The sequence below is a fragment of the Carassius auratus genome, chromosome 19, assembly GCF_003368295.1.
Source record: "Carassius auratus strain Wakin chromosome 19, ASM336829v1, whole genome shotgun sequence".
Classification (NCBI taxonomy): domain Eukaryota; kingdom Metazoa; phylum Chordata; class Actinopteri; order Cypriniformes; family Cyprinidae; genus Carassius; species Carassius auratus.
This window is the reverse complement of record NC_039261.1, coordinates 22,934,488-22,953,491: the sequence shown is the minus strand read 5'-3', so window position 1 is coordinate 22,953,491 and position 19,004 is coordinate 22,934,488. Positions and strand designations below refer to the sequence as shown.

Sequence of the window (19,004 nt, the reverse complement as noted above, 5' to 3'; positions counted from 1 at the left end):
CACTCAGGGTTTCAACACATTTATGAGGACACATTTATGAGGAATAAACTTTGTAAATCTGAATCACACTGAACTTTGAGTGGTGAATGCATTTGTTCAAGTATAAGCGAGCTAAAACTGTACATACAACTGACTGCAGACATGATTTCTGTCTTAATAAGAAACTGAAAAATGACATCCATTTCTTTTGAAAGAGCAGTTTTGATTTTGTTGTGCTCAGTTATGCCTGAGGATCGGAAATGTGTGCACTACTCAAAAACTGTTTTCTGTTCATGAATGTAATTGCATAATCATAAATTTGACATCCTTTTTTTTTTTTTTTTCAAAACAAACCAAATTCGAAAAAGTTTCTATAATAGCTGCTAAAATGACACTGACATTAAGAATACTTCTCATCAGAGACAAAGTAATGCAATGCAATGAAACCTTATTTCTAACAGGCAACTTCTAGTTCAGCATGCTTTTGTAGCCTAATGCTTTTAGTTGCGTTTATAGTAGATCTATGACATCAGCGCATATATAAAGAGAGTATAATTAATAAATAGCAATAATATAGTGTCAGTGTAATATTTCTTGAGTTTTGCATTATCAAAATCATTCTCAAGTGCAAAGATTCAGTTAAAGCATGACAGTGCTAAAGCAGGGCTTCTGCAGGTTTCATGGAGGTACATTTAGGACTATAAATGTTAAGAATATGTAAGGAATTAATTGAAGGGATTAATCAGTATGTTCTTTAATGTCCAGGACACTTTCAATGAGTTGTTTTCACTTCAAGGTTTGAAAATACAATAGATTTTATTTTTTATTTTTTTGGAAATAACTTACTTTCAAACTGCGAAAAAAGTGCTTTTAATTTTTTTTCAGTGCAAATTAGTAAAGTGTCATAAATCGAGATGTTTACTTGAGATACATACGACAAGTCTTGTTTTCTGATATAAGGATCAAAATCAATGTATGCAATATTTAATGCCATAACTTTATGAATTTAAGATTTCGCCTCAGATTTAAAGCCTTATTTTGCAGAAAAGCAAATTCAAACCCATTTTTATGACCTGCAGAAACCCTGTAAAAGTTTCTTGTTTATTATGTTATTCATTTCTTTAGAGACTGTCTTATTTGAAGAAAAATGCATGAGAATCCAGCAATCATTAGTTAGTACTGATCATTAACATGCAATACATCTATGTACAGAAGTGTGTGTATGTTTGTTGCACCTACCCTGTATGTGTGTGTGTTCATGTGTGTGTGTGTGTGTGTTTGTGTGTGTGTGTGCATTAAGCCTCATTCATGAAACATGAGTAGAGCCAATTTGTGCAAATCAATCATAAGACCCTTCATACATACAGTGAACTGAGTATGAACTTTGAAGATAAGACTGCTCTCAGAAAAAAAAAAAAAAATCTGTCACTGGGGCAGTACCTTTTCAAAACGTACACTTTGCACTATTAAAGGTGCATATTGGTACCTTGTGAAAAAGGAGTGCAACAGTGACAGATTTAGTAACTTTTTTTCTGAGAGAAATCTGTTTTGTTAATGCTTCATAAATGAGGCCCAATGCTTTCACATTAATATTGCTTCATAAGGCCCAATAACGGCATATTTAGTGATATGACATAGGAACAAACCTTAGTCAATAAAACAATTTCTGGAGTGAAGCAACGGGAGTTTAAAATAATGCTAGCTAGGCAAGATTCTAGGGCTTGATCATGAAATATGTCAATAGATATCAATGCAATATAGAAACCTTTTTTTTTTTTTTACTTTTAATACAATGCTTTAAAATTACAATCAGCTTATCCATGTTCTGAATGCAGTCACTAAAGGGTTAACTATAATCAAAAGGAGTTAATTTAAATCGTAATTTGAATATTCTATCTATTTTTGTTTTGGCAAAACACTCTATTAACATCAGCTACAATTTAATTCACATCTTTTGCAAGGATTTTGTCTCAATTGTGCTTTTTTTTTGACACCTTTTTTACATTTTCCTTCTTTGCGTCCTTCACACATCAAAACATGAGGTAGCAATTTCACTAACAGGCTAAACCACACCCCTGATGTAAGACTCCACCCACCAGCTACAGCTCATTTTAATATTGCATCATACTCTCCTCACACCTAATTTACCTGCATAAACGAGTAGCATTAACCTTAAAATCAAGTGCTGTGAGAACATTACAAGAGAACTATACACGCTTAAAAATAAAGCTGAGTTCTGCAAGTTTCATAGAAGAACCATTCAGCTTTGTTAAACTTTCAGTGATTAGTTGTTAATAGAACCCTTTTTTCTTAGTCTAATAAAGATTATAATATTCTGAAGAATCTTTTTTTTCACTATAATCAACTCATATTAGATATTATGAATATGGATATTGAATTTTCGTGAACTCAGCACCCCTTAGACCCCACTTAGTTGCGAATCATTCCTCATGAATAAATGGCAATGAGCGCATTTCTGCAAGCTTAAACCTGATATGAAATATATTCAAATGAGTATGAATAAAGGATCGCATCAGAAGCGCTAGAAAAGAGATCAGTGGAAAGGCCCAGGCTGTGGAGACACTCCAGCAGAATCAGCATCTATAACTGATGAGACAAGCCGTTCCTTCAGAGGGGTTCCTCTGAGCCAGAGCCGAAACCCTTCACCACAGCTGATCCCGTTTACAGTGGTAAGCCACCGTATCGGACACCTGTCATCCATGCGGACCTGATTCATCAAGGTGTTTAGTTTAACATTGGCAAGGATCATCAGTAAAGCACTTCAAAGCCGGTGGTAACTGCAGACGGTCAAGAGCGCTGGGAAAACATGTTTGATCTTGGAATGAATCCTACTTTGATTTGACAAATGAAGAAATTCTCAAAATCTGGCATTTTGTAGATGTAAGATCCAATGCAACCTGCTTCAGATGTTGCTTGACGCTTCCTTGGAGTTTCAGGCAGTTTGACTCTCTGGTGAAAGTTCTAGTTCTAGTTGCATTGCTTGGTAAAATAAAAAAAGTAAGTCTTACACGTGTGTTTTCGTCTTCACATGCACTACATGGTCACTCTAATATAGCACTTGGCTTCATACTAGTCCTCAGTAATTCAAAAGCATGCATAGTGCAGGACTGATTTGGTTCTTCAATTTTTTTGTTTTGTTTTGTTGTCTTCTATTAGATTTGTTCATTTTTTCTTCTCGGATCAGGATTTTTGTTTAATCGAAAAACCATTTGTTATGCCACAGATCAATCCAAGCGAGATGAAGTGTCATTTTAGACGTCAAACGGTGAGATGTAGTGAACGAAACGTGGCCACACCTGTCAGTGTGACTCAATTTTCCTTGAAACGCTCAGGTTGTGGTTCCATTACTCGGATCCAGAGCTTTCTCAGAATTTGGTGAAGGATCTTTGCTCGTCTTCGCATCCAAATCATCCGCTTTGGTGGTTTCTTCAGGTGTGGTCACGCCGATTAAGTCGCCATCTATCTGAGGCGCAGATTTGGGTTGGACGAGGGGGCTGGCGCTCAGAAGGGAATCAGGGGTACGAGTGGCACTGTGGTCGCCCTCAGAGATGGCCGGCGGGACGCCAGCGAGAGTTTCGGACTCCAGCAGGAGCTTCTGAGAGGCCAGATAGTCGGGGAGATCTGTGTCACTGTCCAGAGGAAGAGCAGACGAGTTGAACTCAACGCCTGAGTCGTTCATCTCCGAGAAGTTCTTCTCAGACTGGAGAGCCTGGTACTGACCTGGTTTTGATACCTCCAGACCCTAAGAGTTAAATATAAACCAATAATTGTAAGATGATTACTTAAATAATAAATGCAAAAAAAAAAAAAAAATCCAAACAAAAAACAATCACTTAAAATGAAATCATTATTTAATTTGCTTATCTTTATGTTTTTACTTTTTATTATTTAATTCATTTTTTTATTTTTTGTTCTGAACTATGACCAGCTGCTGCACAAGCAGCATAGCAATTCTTACATTTTTAACAAACATTTAAATATTTCAAATGTCGTGATTAAAAATAACAGCATATGGGTTTGTGATTTTAGTATTATTTATATACAATTATATCTTTTATTATTGTTTTGCATCATCTTTTATTTTTATATATGTAGTTTTATATATGTATTCGTTTTAGTTTAAAAAAAGAAATTGTGCTTTTGTCATTTTAATAACTTCTTGTTAAATATTACTTGGTTTAATTTGATTGATCTCAGTTTTAGTTTTTATTTCCAGTCAGCAACTTTTTAATTTAACTTTAAATTTACTATGAAGGCAATATTTCTTGTTTTCATTTAATTTTCATTTAAGTCCATTTTCTAATATTTATATATATTTTTAGCTTTAACAAAATGTTTTAATGTTTTTTTTTTTTTTAATAACCTTGATTTGCAAGGATACAATGACAGTGAGCGAATTTTCAAACTATCCCTTTAAAATCATGTTAACGGCAAAACAACTTCAAAGGAAAAACTAAATTTCCTACTTTGATCTCAACTTCTGTGCTCTCGGTGTTGTTCTCCCATGTGGACTGTAAAGTGGGCTCCTCTGAAAATCTAGTATAAACCTCATGTACCACCTGAAAAACATCATTTCACATGTGAATTAGCATTCTGTGCTGAGGATGGGCTCACAAAAATCATATCAAGGGCTTTTTCATACCAGAGCATGTGGTTTGAACCAGAGTCCATTTGACAAGTTTGGTTTGTCGGGTGTGAAAACAGTTTTCAACACATGAACGGTTTTACTTGAAACATACACACAACTGATGTGAATTGTGAAAATTCTCTCAATATGAAAAAAGTGGCCTGATTTATCGGCATTCATTGTATAATGCATCAGTCATTTTGCATCAGTATTTTACATTCTTTTCTTCTCTTGCTATGACACGATGCATGTAACATTAAAATCTGCTAGTGAAAATCAAAGGAACTAAAATATGACAGCAGTAAATGAGGAGAATATTGCTTTCCATTTAAGCTCCTTCTCCTTCTGAGCTGTTATAACGCCAGCAGCAGACATCTAATGCAAACTTATCACAGTTTGGAGACAATTTAATAATGCAATGTTGAAATGCTGTACGAAATGAACTCAGGTTCAGACCAACCAATCAAACCGAGTGTGAAAACAGCCTGAGAAATAATCAGCAGATCCAGAATAAATATTCTGCACATGGACTGTACTGTACTGTATACTGTAACATTGTGAAAACTGGATGATGCATTGAACATAATATCTGAATGATTCTGATGAAGTCGGCATATTGTTGTTTGTTTAAAATGCTACAGCGCTGCTCTTCAGTGTCTGTGTCTCGCCCTTCACAGTGTCACAAAACATATACAGTAACAGCATATTGTTAAACCCACCTTTGAGAGTAAACACAATAAGGTTACAGACAAACACACAGACAACATGAATTTCACTGGGTTGGCAAATGATTAATTGCTAGAATCTAGTGGCTATAATCAGAATAGCATACTAGCATACTACTTTGACTAGTGTTTTGTATAGTGTACAGTGCAGTGTCACAGTATACTAGAAGACACAGGCATGAAATTTGATATTAGTAGCCTAATGTTGACTTTGTGACTAATGAGGAATTAAATGAATGCATTAAAAGCCTAAGGTTTCTACAGACAGTACTGAAATTAAACAGGCAACACAGCATGAGAGCTGACAGAATACAACACCTTTCATGTGACAGGAACAATTGTGAGAGGAGCAGCACAAAAGTCAGCAGATCATGACCGGGTTACACAACATGCATCTTAAGTGTGTAAAATATTAATAGAGTAAACTGAACACCGTAAAGGAATCAATATATTCGCACTCAGAATGACTGAACACTTGAAATAGTTGAGTTTATAAATAAATAAATGTAAGATGCAGGATTTTTTTATTTATTTAAGTAGTAAGTGAAATAATGTATTATTTTTGGTTGCACCTAGTGTAAGTGTAATTTTTAGCAACAAATAAATACACAGATACATATATAGTAAATTTATTGTTAAACAAAAATAATCCTATTGCACTATAACGTTTATACTGGGACAACAACGTTAAAATAACGTTATAACATCGTCACGTGAAGGGATGTAATGATTAACCATGAACCGGTTGAAAATCAATTAAAATATGTGACGATTCAAAACGGTTGAGATGCTAAACAAATCAGGATTCAATTAGAGGTTGGCGTTTATATGAACATTTCTGAGGGGAACTAGCTGTCTTTAGAAAAGTATAGATGTTTGTTTTTTTCATCTTGTCTCTGTATAATGCATATTAAAGTTGATAAGTGCAGCGCTGCTTTGTTTACAGCAGTAACCAAGGAAACGCTTTAAGCGCCACCTGCTGGCCGAGAGTGAATCTGCGTCTCGTTCAGCGCGTCTGCTGTTTCTGTTTCATGCTGATATTGTTGTATGTATAGTTTCACAAAACTGAAGTCAAACCATTCTGTTTATACTTCAAATTTCAAAATTATACAATCTAATTTAGATTAAAAACTGCTCATGTCGCATGTATTCAGCATCTTTGTTTGGATCATGAATACAATTCAGTGGTGCCTTACTTTGTTTATATGAAGAGATTTTTTATATTTGTGTTATTTATTTGATTTGGGGCTGGTTTTAAAATTTCAGTTTAGTTTTGTTATTTACATTTACATTATATTTAAATTTTGTCATTTAGCAGACACTTTTATCCAAAGTGATTTAAAAATGAGGACCACTGAAGCAATCAAAACCAACAAAAGAGCAATAATGTATTTAATATATATATATATATATATATGCATAATATGTAGTACGCTATTATTCCATTCTGAACATAACCTTGCAACTATTTTGTGTCTAACTCACAAAGCTAAACATTAAAATGTTAAAGACAAACCTTTATTAATTACATAACAAGAATTTTTCTAAATAATTCTGTATATGCAGAATATCATTATAATAGAAACATTATTAACATATAAGTGACTCTATTAAACACTGCCAACCATATGTACACATTCACAGAGCAGCATATAAACAGCACACATATACACACATACACATAGATTCATATTTACCTCTCCATATAGATTGTATATGTGCATGTGTGTTTAAGCACGGCAAAAGCTTTAACACACAGGTGTATGTACCTTTATACCTATTTATGTTAAGAGTTCAAACTAGGATCAGTGCAATACACCTGAAGTTACCCATCTCAGGAGGTCTGAGAGGAAAATGAAGGGAGTCATGGACAGATACACAGTCATTAAGAGTGACAGAAGGCCTCTGGGACCCCTGCTGCGCCAACACAACACCAATACAGATTCATCAGCTTAGCACTACAAGAAAATACCACAGCAGAACACAAAGCTCTCTCACCCAGCAGGAACTCCGTCAGATGATCCTTTAGGAAGGAGAAATGCAACGCAGATGAACTGTTAAACTAACCACCACGAAACCGCTTTCAAATAAATGTGTTTGGGTGAAAATCATTGAAAACACACTTTCAATCTCACTTTACACTCCGACACAAACAGCCAGATTATATGTGTCCCAGACCATAAAACCAATGTTAAGTGACAATTATTCTGAAATTGAGATAATAATTCAATAGATAAGCTTTCCAGTTATGTATGGTTTATTAGGATCGGACAATATTTGGTCGAGATACAACTATTTGAAAATCTGGAATCTGAGAGTGCAAAAAAATCTAAATACTGAGAAAATTGCCTTTGAATTTATCCAAATGAATTCTTAGCAATATATATTACTAATCAAAAATTAAGTTTAGATGTATTTACGGTAAGAAATGTAAAAAAAAATATCTTCATGGAACATGATCTTTACTAAATATCCTAATGATTTTTGGCATAAAAGAAAAATCGATAATTTTGACCCACACAATGTTTTTTTGGCTATTGCTTAAAATATACCCCAGTGACTTAAGACTGTTTTTTTTGCTCCAGGGTCACAAATTTGTATTGACTGATGGGTGATAACAGGTAACTGGAAAAAGACTGGATTGCTTTTCTTGTTGGAAAAGGGATGGATTTGCAAAACAAAAGGGGATTTTTTTCCTGAGGCTAAAACAACATGATACAAACCGTTTTGTCTGATAAAAGTAAAAAGAATTTTTTTTGAACTGTAGCGTATTTCACAACCTTCACTGTAAATGCTATATTACACTTCTCTGGTGTCAGAAGTCAGGAGATTTTTAGTTTTACCTGTCTGAAAGCCTCTCCGTCGCCCTTGCCAGCCTGTTGGGCGATTAGGGCGATCTTACGTGCTCTCTCCGCCCGACGGTGAACCTTGATCAGACAGGACAGCAGACACACCAACAGCAGGAACGCCAGCAGAGACAGCAAGGAGATGATCGCCACGTAGAGCTGTGGCAGCTTATAGGCTGTTATGAGAGAACAGAGGATCATGGGTGCACAGAGCTCAGAGTGAAAGTTATTAAAGCCTGATCCAAACTCAGTCAACAGTAGCTTCTCAAATTCTCTACTCACGCTGCACGTGAAGGTAGACGTCAGCTATGCGGAAGCCGGAAGAGTCCATCACACGAAAGACACCCATGTCACCGACTTTGACCTTCTTCAGGTAGAACATGGATCCTTCCACAGACGCTCGACCATCGAGAACAGAGTCGGCAGGTGCCGTCAGCTCCCCCTGGTCCATGATGAGTCGTTCCTTGTGGTCAGTGTCTGGGATGTAGACCATTTTGACTTTGGTGTGGTCCACGTGAAGCTTGATCTTCAAGGTTTCACCATAATTCAGGTGCTCAAAGATCTGGTGGTCTGTGATATGGAAAGAAAAGGTTATACACTTTTTTTTTTTTTTTTTGCCAATTCCTTATATTATTTTGTGAAACGTCATTGGGTTCTAGAAAAGGCATTATAAAAATCAAACATATTATTATTATTATTATTATTATTATTATTATTGAACGTTGAATTAATGCACAAAATTGCTATGTACCTGCAAACCACCAACAGTAGTAATAATGAATTATAATACTTGGCAAAATTGACAGATCAGATTTTTATTTATATTTTTAATCATATTAATAATAATACATAATTATATAATTTTGCTCTATTATTGTGTAATATATAATATTATATAAACACAATTTAATATTATATATATATATATATATATACATTATTGATAATTATAATTATTAATTAATTAATTAATTAATTAATTAATTAATATTATTCTATATGATATAATATAATATAATATAATATATATATATTTTTATTACTATTGGTAATAATAAGTATTAATAGCTATAAAAAGACTTATGGTTTAACCAGCTGATGTTTTACTTTAATTGTAAGACTCAAGAATCTGTTCTTTTCATTTTGTTTTAGAGTTGATTTTAGATTTATCCTGCCAAAATATCACATAAAAAGGAGGTTTTCACTTTATATAGTCATATGGTCTTTTTCTGTATAAGTGGATGGTTCTTGGTCCGAATAAGCTGCAATGTGAACCACAATTATTACTGATAGTCTAAAGTCTGACTATGTGTAGACCATGTATCCTATTTTGTGAGCCTTTACTCTCAGTCTTCCCTTCGTTACTTCTTCTTCCACTTCCCTTTTTGTGCTTTTATACTATTTTAAGACTGCGACACATTAGTCACTAGTGATGTGTCGTTCGTGAACAAATCGTTCTTTTTGAACGGATCTTTTAGGTGAATGAATTGTTCTTGTTCACGTAATTCACTGACTCATATTTCTCGTTCACTGAAGTTCCTCCTTCCACAGCAGCGGCGCACTATAAGCAGCGCATGCACAGCTCATTACTCAACCTCGAGCATGCGCAGCTCGTGAACCGGGATAGCTCTGTGAACTGTTTCATCCTGTCAAAAAGAGTTACTCAACCTCGAGCCAATAGCCTTCGAGTATGACATGTGACGGAGCATGTGATTTGTTGAATGTAGTGAACGAATACGCCCTTCACTGAATGAGGTTTTTTTTCATATTTAGCATACAGAACATAACTCCATGTTTAATCCCCGATTTATGAATGTGAATATATAATATATGAACTGTCTGACAAAACAATTAAAATGTTAATCATGCAAGAAAACCTCATGCCTTGTTCATCTGAACAACGTATTTAGACTTTATTTATTGAATTCGATTTTGCACACATTTAAAAAAAGCCAAGTCAGTTTTTTTCACAAGTGAATACTTTCGTTGACTTAAGACATAACACATAAAACACTCTTTTTCGCCACCTGCTGGCATATTTTGTGTAATATGAAGAAATTATCATTGAACGAATCAGTGAACGAAACTGAACTAATCTCTTGAAAGAATCCAAATTTCCACCACTTTTAGTCACATAAGGCTTTGTCTTCTATTAAATACTGAAACAGTCACCTCATTTAATGTACTCAAAAACACTTAATTGTTTTTTACCTTTCACATTAAGGCAGGCTCTCAATCGGACTTTTTCATCACTGTCCACGACAGTGTAGCTGCCCTCATCTGCTCCTGTCACCACAAGGAGGTTGACCCTCTTCTCGCCCACGGTGAGGCGGTCCTCGTACTCTTGCGTGGGGATGCCGGTCTGGTTGAGAAGCAGCACAGGTGGTACCTCTGTGGTCTGGTTAACTGGAGTGTGAGCTCCAGGCCTGAACTCAAGGGTGTATGGACCAATCGAAGGGTTGATCGGGATGTGATACACCTCTCCATATTTCACCACAGTCTCCAGTGCACAGTCTAGGAGAAAAACAGATTAGAAACACATTATAGCTACAGTCATCTAGCAGAATTATAAAATTAAACAACCGCTGCTAACTGTGCTGCTTATTTGACTACACACTTAGAAATAAACGTATATTAATCATTCTGAATAATTCAATCAGGATTCCATTAAATAAATAAATAGATATGATACATTTTCAGGATTCTTTGATACATCTGTTACATTTATTTGAAAGAGAAATCATTTATAATATGTCTGTACTGTCAATCTTGATCAATTTAATGTGTAATTGCTGAAGTGTGTGTAAATGTGTTTGATCACAGGAATAAATTATTTACAATATATTCAAAATAGAACACAGTTTTACATTTCAGTAATATTTCACCGATCCAATTAATGCTGCCTTGCTGAAACCTAAGAGACTTCCTTCAAAAACATAAAAAAAATCTTAATTAGTTTTAATTGATAGATGGATTCTTAACATGTTCTGACCATAATAGCTGTTCATCCTTTTAGAAAGCCTTTTGCTGAGTGAATTGTATCCTGTCGTCAGTCTATAATGAGATAATGAACTGAGCCAGTATTCATATAGTGGTGTTGTAACTCATACCTCTAACTATGAGAATGATGCGCCTGACATCAGCTGGGGCTGCAGAGTTCTTCACCACGTATGTGCCCTCATCCTCCTCGCCCACATCCTCCAGGATCAAATGGCTGATGGGTACGTTCAGTTTAGCTCTGGAGTCCAGAATTTTCCCGTCTCGCAGGAGAACCCGCTCTGACAGCGGATCCAACCTGGGCTTGAACAACACCTCAGTTGTGTCTAAAGCCGGCACTGGAATATGAACATCCTCCCCAAAGAAAGCAGTGCGGTGTTCATCTTTAGCTGCAGAGTGAGGAAAAAGACAGATCCGTTATATGTGGGAAACTGAAAAACATTTGAAAAAATACAAATACAAAATATAGACAAACTGTACTGAAAAAGTTACTTTGTACACTTTTTAAAAGCTTTTTATTTTGCAGCAATGCCACAGAAAAAAAAAGTTTTTGTTCCATAAAGAAACTTTTCTTGTTTTTAAAATATTGTGTGTGTGTGTGTGTGTGTGTGTGTGTGTGTGTGTGTGTGTGTGTGAAAAGCATCCAGTATTTTTTTCACTATAAAGAACCTTTTGTGAAATTGAAAGGTTCTGTGGTTTTAAAGATTCTTAATTAGAACCACTAATGCCAATAAAGATTCTTTACTTTATTTTTTTAAATGTTTCTTATAATGTACAAGTTATTATTAAAATTTAAGAAACATTACCTTTAATGGTTGAAGACCAAACTGTAAAAAACAATGGAACAGGTAAATACAAGTACAATAAAGGCAAACAAAACATTTCAGATCCAATATATCTAGGTGTTGTGTTCATTAATACAGGCTACAATACACATAAATACAATAAACTGAAGTTAAACAGCACATATCCCTCTGAGTGACTCTTATTGAAATTATTCACCTCTTGAAATCTCTGTGGCTGGCAAAATGATGTGAGTAGAAAAGTATATTTTTATTATCTTTTCCAATCAGTGATGCAGCATTGGTTTCATTAATTTGAGTTTTATAATATTATATCATATCAAAGTTATCTGTAACAGTAAATGCTATTCAACAACATATACTGCTCAGAATGCCACTGGCAATATGAGAATTTGTTTTTGCTCAAGTGACAGATCAAATTTAGCTTGTCTATATGACTGCTGCAAAATTGCAAAGGATTTGCCCTTATAGCTCTACAGCTGAATCCCCTTTGGACTTTGGAATCAGCAGTTCTAAAGGATGAAGAACAATAAAAAGGAGACAAATCTCTCTATTTTTATTTAGATGTACAGTATACATACTCGAACACAACAGAGCATTTCCAGCTTGGTCTGAATACACAGGCCCTAAAAATATATGCATTTTTGCTGACAACAACAAAAAAAGAGTTTATAGTGAATAAGTTTTATCGGGTGCAAGAGTTTTCCTTCTCTGCAGCACTAACAATATAAAAGGACTATTAGGAATGCTGCCATCTCAAACTGCCAACTGTGCACTTTAAGTACAACATCTTAAGATAAATGATGCTGCAAATGTAACCCTTGTGAAATTAAGCAATTAAGAAATCTATGCAAATGAAAAGCTATGTCTGCTTTATGTTAAACCAACATTACAGAAATGTGTTTTTCAAACAGTTACCTGAGCACAGGAGGGTGCTAATGACCGCCACACACGTGATGCCCATTTTAGCTAAGGATGTCTGTGCCAAGAAACAAATGCAAGTGTGAACAGTAAAAAGCACAACATGAACAATCAAAACTCCTATCTGGGAAGATATATGAAGAAATAACACTTGACAGCAACTAACATGACACATAAAATACACAATTTATTAATGTTCAGCGGATTAGAATGATGGTCTGCATTTAAATTGAATTCAAATTTGATGAATTCATAACCTAAAAGACTTGAAAGAGTAAAATAGGATAGTTATCTAACTGAAAGCCTAATCTTGAATCATTAATGCCAAATGAATCCTCCCATGCACATGAAACGAGACCAAATATTGCTTTAATGTCAAGCTGTACAGCAGCCTGACAGTCTGATGTCTCTACAGATACAGTAGATCTGACAAAGAGAGGTGATTGGATGTCTGTAATGGACATTAACCATAATGTCATGACATCCAGTTTCTGGCACAAGGGCTTGCCCAGACCATGCAGGCTGAAGGCAGCTGACCCTGCCATTTCTGCCAAAACCCCAAGAAATTTAGAGCTCAAATCTGTCTCTCTCACTTCCTCATGAGGATTAAGCATTATCTTTTACAGACATCTCAACTGACAGGTTGAGGCCAACATTTTTCGAACATAAAAGTGTTCACCATACACTGTCATTGGAGGTAACTAGAAAGTTTATTTTTTTGTTATCGCATTTATTGTGACAAAATCCTTCAAGAGAGGGAGAGAGAACGAGAGAGAGACAATCTGCTTTGTTCTAGTCCTTTGCCAAAGCCTTGTAGCCTATTGAATCAAACCTCTGAGCCTCAGCGTGAAAAACAGAAATGCATCTGCTCCACTTCCACTTGATTTACATTCGATTTCATAACACAGCATATTTATTATTACATCGGTTTGGTTTATAAATGCACTTGAATTGAAAGCATGCCGATTTATTATCTAAAACAGCGTAAGATTAACATTAGGTCTAAAAAATAATGAAATAAGTGTGGGACATTAGGTCTAAAAAAATAATTAAATAAATGTGGGATTATTTGAGGCTAATTGAGTGGATGTCTGTTCATGGCGCTCGGATGTTAAATCGCTGACTCAGATGATGAATCACAATGACACTAATTAACCAACCAATTAATCCATCTTTCATAAAACATTGCGTCTGTATAAAGACGAAATTCGCTGTCTTGTCGAGAATTATAGGGTTAATATCATATATCGGCGGTTTTCAGTCGTGAGGGAGCGTTGCGCTAGCCGCCTTTTCTTTCCATATTAACCCTCTGATGCGACAAGGGTGTGTCGCATTGCTCTGCTGGAACTGTCCCACCGAGAAGACCCCGAGGACCCAATTAAACCCCAAATCAATTTCGATTCATATCTATACACATTACCGTGCATTCGCGTTTTCCTTTTCTTACGCCCACAAAAGCAGGTTATGTAGCCGAGAGCACGCACGAGAAAAACGCGACGACTGGTGCTTTCTTATTTAGCGAGATAATATACAGACGTTCAAAAACCGTGATGAAAACGGTCTGTCGGTTCTGTTACGTAAAGAACTGATGCGTCGCCAAACATTGTGGTTATATAGGCTACAGTACAGAGCTCAGCGGCGTGGTGTTAATAAAGTCACGAGCGTGCACCAGCCATAGAAAACATGTCATGGGTGAACAGTATTTTATGTCCCATTCAGAAGGAAGCATCAATCGCCAATGAACTATGAATCAATATTTTCTCATGTTACCAACACGGACCCTTCATCTGCACTGACAGACCACGCTACAGTCATTCTGTAAGGAATCTGCTCAAATACAGCGAGCTAAATAAGCAATAGAAATGAACACTTGCATGTCAATATAAATCTAAAGCATGCGTTTAAATAGCCTACAGTTGTCTAACAATTGTCCCAAAAGGTTTCTTACCTCTCACAGGCTACAATTATGCATTAATTATAAAGAGGCTATTAAAATTTGAAAGATGTCCCGACGCGAACTGTTTTTTGCCTCGCATTAACACATTATCAAGAAACGCCCTAAATCATCTGGTAATAAACTAATCATAAAGCCTAGTATCTGAGAATAAAGTTAAAATGCGGTAAACGACAAACTGGATCATTTAACCCTATTATTTATGTTGTCTTGTGAAAAAGCATCCAGTAAAAAAAAAAAAAAAACTCAAAATCTTACAAAGAAGTGCTGTAATTACCTCTGTATGTGGAATCCGAATCAGCAAAAGGATTGACACGCTAAATAAAAGAAATATGGTTTAAAAGGATGTCTTTGTTCTTCCTCCTATTTACCAACCCTTCTTCATCGCCCCCAATCTGCCAAAGAAAGACACTTCTGTTTTACAAATCGGCGTTATCTGGAAGGCTTCGGCTGATTTCGTTTTAAAGATACTTTAAGATCGGCTTTGCTCGGACGCTGTCGTTAATTTCCGGATGATTTCTCTCACGATTTGTTATGAAGAGCAGTCGCGTTAAGCCTACATAAAGCCTATTTAGCTGTACAAATCTGTGTAGCTCTTTGCAGAAACAGAAAAAAAAAATACTGTTAACCCAATACCCAACCTTTTGCTAAATAAATAATTTGTTTTAAAAACATATTTTTGAGATAAATTTGTATAGTTTTTTTTGTCCATACAATGTAAGTCAATAGGGTCTAGTGGTGTTTGACACTTTTTTTCTCTCGTTTCTCAGCAGTCAAAGCTGAGCTGGTAGACTAAACGGAGAGACCCAATAACATGCCAGACAGACATATGTTTGTGTTTTGAGGCTGATCATGCTGAGACATTACAGTCACTGCAGTTTGAGTTCATTTGAGGACTTTTATATCATTTTGTCAAATAAAGAACAGAGGAATCCGAGCTTTATCCTTCAGCTCTCCAATCATCCATCCACCCACACATGCCTCTTTATCTCTCCCACACTCCTCCATTTTATACTGCAACTACAACCAATCTCATCTCGACAGAACTGACCAAGCAGGAGTGTTGTTTTGGAGCCTTGTGTAAATGCAGTTCTCTTGAGTCCTGAGCTGAAGGGATAAACACATAATGTGCCATTTCGTGCATATGACATTCTGACAACTTTTAAATTCAAATGATAGTGAAGCCTAGTGAATTTTTGGAGAAATTTGGGTTTCCAGACACCAACAATTAGCCACATTTTGTGAGAGCTTGTGGAAGTGATTCTTCTGAAGCAAAATACTGTAAGTTAAAGGTGCACTGTGTAATTTTAAGCGGCATCTAGCAGTGGGGTTAAGATGTTGTCGGTGAAGACAGCAGAAAGCAGGAGCAGCATATCAGATCTATTCTGACAGGTTAGTTGTATAGTTTTAGAATTGGGAAGTTGTGGCCTAATGGTGAGAGATTTGAACTTATGTTCCAAAATGTTGCAAGTTTGAGTCTCGGGCCAGCAGAATTTGTAGGTGGGGGGAGTGAATGTACAGTGCTCTCTCCATCCTCAATACCACAACTGAGATGCCCTTGAGCTCTTGAGCTTCCCCCCTGGATGCCGCAGCATAAATGGTGTGTGTGTGTACACTTTGGATGGGTTACAGGCAGAGCACAAATTCTGAGTATGGGTCACCATACTTCATTGTATGTCATATCATTTTCGAATATTTGAAATTCTAATGTTAACATTTCCTCTGTCACAACTATGATACGTCAACACTATCTTCCAATTTCTGAGGGAAATATTTAGATATTTTTATTCCCTTGAAGCAAGTTCTATTAGAATCTAGAATCAGCTGAAAATAAATAAATAAATAAAATGGCTACTACATGAACTCCATTAGATTTGTGAAAGAAATGCTATGCTTTTTGTCTGTCTGAAGGTACAGTAGTAACAAGCCAATGATTCTTTCAACATTCAATGTGAAGTCATCGTATTTTTGTGGTTTCAAGTCATTTTTATAATTATATTAAATATAAAAGTGTTTTTCTAATAATGTATACGTACTAAATATGTGACCTTACAGCTTTTTTGGATTGATAGTCATCTCTTCTAGCAGAGTTAGGGCTGAGGAAACATAGGATTTAGGGACCATAAGGATGAGGGAAAACTTAACACTATATTAAACATACAGTTTGTTTGTATTCTGATCGTTTGTTAAGATGTTTAAATATGAATATTAAGATCCTGGTGAATGTTAATACTAACATCTAATTGTTTTATTTGTTCATACAACTGTTTTTTAAATGTTACCGTGTTAGCAGATGCACAGCAGACTGTTCTGAGATGAGAAAACAGATCAATTGAGCTCCAAAGATATGTAAAAAAAAAAACTAAATTTGAATCTTTTATAAACAATAACATACTCACTGTATTGTTTTTATTTAAATACAGTAACAGATTGATTCAATATATTAAATAGTTAAAATGACAACTAATTTTCAGTTTCAGTTTCAGTCAGTTGAATATTTTGATAATATTTCATTATAATATTTTATATTTGTTGAGGAATTGTTGGTCCCATGTTAAAGTGTAATGTGTCTGCTAACATTAGAATGTGTTTTGAAATGTTGAACACATCTTGATTGCTGTTAATGATAAAGCTGAAATTATATTACAGTCCAAGATAAAAAGCACATTTTGATGAAAAAGAGAAAAGTTGGGAGGTTGCATCAAAGCATTCCTAAGTAGCTTAGTAGGTCAGATACATAAATGTAGTTTCATTTGTCTGAGTAAAAGGTTTTATTTTTTCAACTTTGCACTCTGTTTTGTCCCATTTCTCAAGAATCAGTGATTTGAAGTATAATTTGATTTTGTAGTTTGGCTCACGTCCCAGTCGTTTACCTGGGGATCGAAATGTTTTGGCTTCCCTTTTCAAGGCGTAACCATACAGTCTATGATCGTAACTCGCACTCTGTCCTCTAGTGGACACTATGAGGAATGCTTTGAGAATTACTGTCGGGTGAAGAACGTGTGAAGTACATTTGGCAGCGACGGTACTGACGTCACTAGTACACGTCACAAACTCATTCTCTTTCTGATTCTCTAAATATTTTTTCTTTTTCAGAAAAATTCTTTAGTGTGTCAAAGCTCCATTTGTGTTGTTCCTATTCACACAAACACTTATTTCTTATTTAGGCTGGTTATCTCCTGCTGGTTGATGTCATAACTACAACATTCTTTACAACATTTCTACAACATCCAAAAGTAACCTTGTATTCTAACTAAACAAAAATGTTTTGCAAATGTTGAACAATTGCATCTAACATGTCATAGCAAAATGCATCTAAACTCCTACCACATTTAATGGCATTGTGACAGATACATATTAATTAATAATGTTTAAGATTTAATAGTCATCATTAATAATCAATAATCATGAAAGATTTAAACTTATTATATCAAAGATAAAAAAGACCCATGTCCAATTAAATTGTGGTGCAAATCTATTACTTTGGCTATCTTATCTTTATTGTCCTTGTAGAGATTTATTTATATTGATCTTTTAATGTTGATTTTAGAAATTAGAAGGACCTAGAAGTCGATTGCCCTCAGTGTGGGATATATCTCATTCAACAACCATCCTTCAGAGTCACAAGAAGAATGAGAATTCACACTGGAGAGAAGCCTGATCTCAGTGTGGGATGAATTTTTCATAGTCACTCTGTTTAAAAAGGCATCAGAAAACAAGACAGAATCGTTATTATGGTACGCTAAAATTCGTCAAATGAAAATAAAAAATGAAGACTTAATCTTCTTCAGTCACCTGTCTGTAGCATCCAAAAAGTGTCCCAGATCACAATGATATACAGTAGTCAACCTGTTCACATGATTAGGAAGCAGTGGCGGCTCCAGACAATTTTGATTGGGGGGGGCAATGGGGGGTCCTGGTCTTTTCAAGGGGGTCTCATGAAACAACAAAAACACCTTTGCAATGTAAACAAACGACAGGCTACATTTGTTATTCATATCCTTCACACTGCACTTTGATGTCAGGTATATTATGCATTTTTATTGACATTTATATTTTTACATTTATTTCCAGATAGATATTATTGAGTTTACAGGCTAAAGTGGTCTTGCTGTTGTAAACACTGTTGCT

General features: G+C 35.3%; 1 protein-coding gene across 1 annotated transcript; it reads right to left on the bottom strand.

The window, feature by feature from the left end:
• Positions 1–2,879: 2,879 nt before the first annotated feature.
• On the bottom strand, positions 2,880–15,482 carry LOC113119854 (uncharacterized). Its single transcript, XM_026289552.1, has 9 exons — positions 15,151–15,482; positions 12,917–12,977; positions 12,002–12,022; positions 11,309–11,584; positions 10,410–10,712; positions 8,481–8,768; positions 8,196–8,374; positions 4,467–4,559; positions 2,880–3,742 (listed from the first exon to the last, which is right to left on the bottom strand). Exons 2-9 carry the CDS (start codon positions 12,960–12,962, stop codon positions 3,329–3,331), a joined length of 1,620 nt encoding a protein of 539 aa, XP_026145337.1. The 5' UTR covers positions 12,963–12,977; positions 15,151–15,482; the 3' UTR covers positions 2,880–3,328.
• Between the last annotated feature and the right edge of the window lie 3,522 nt (positions 15,483–19,004).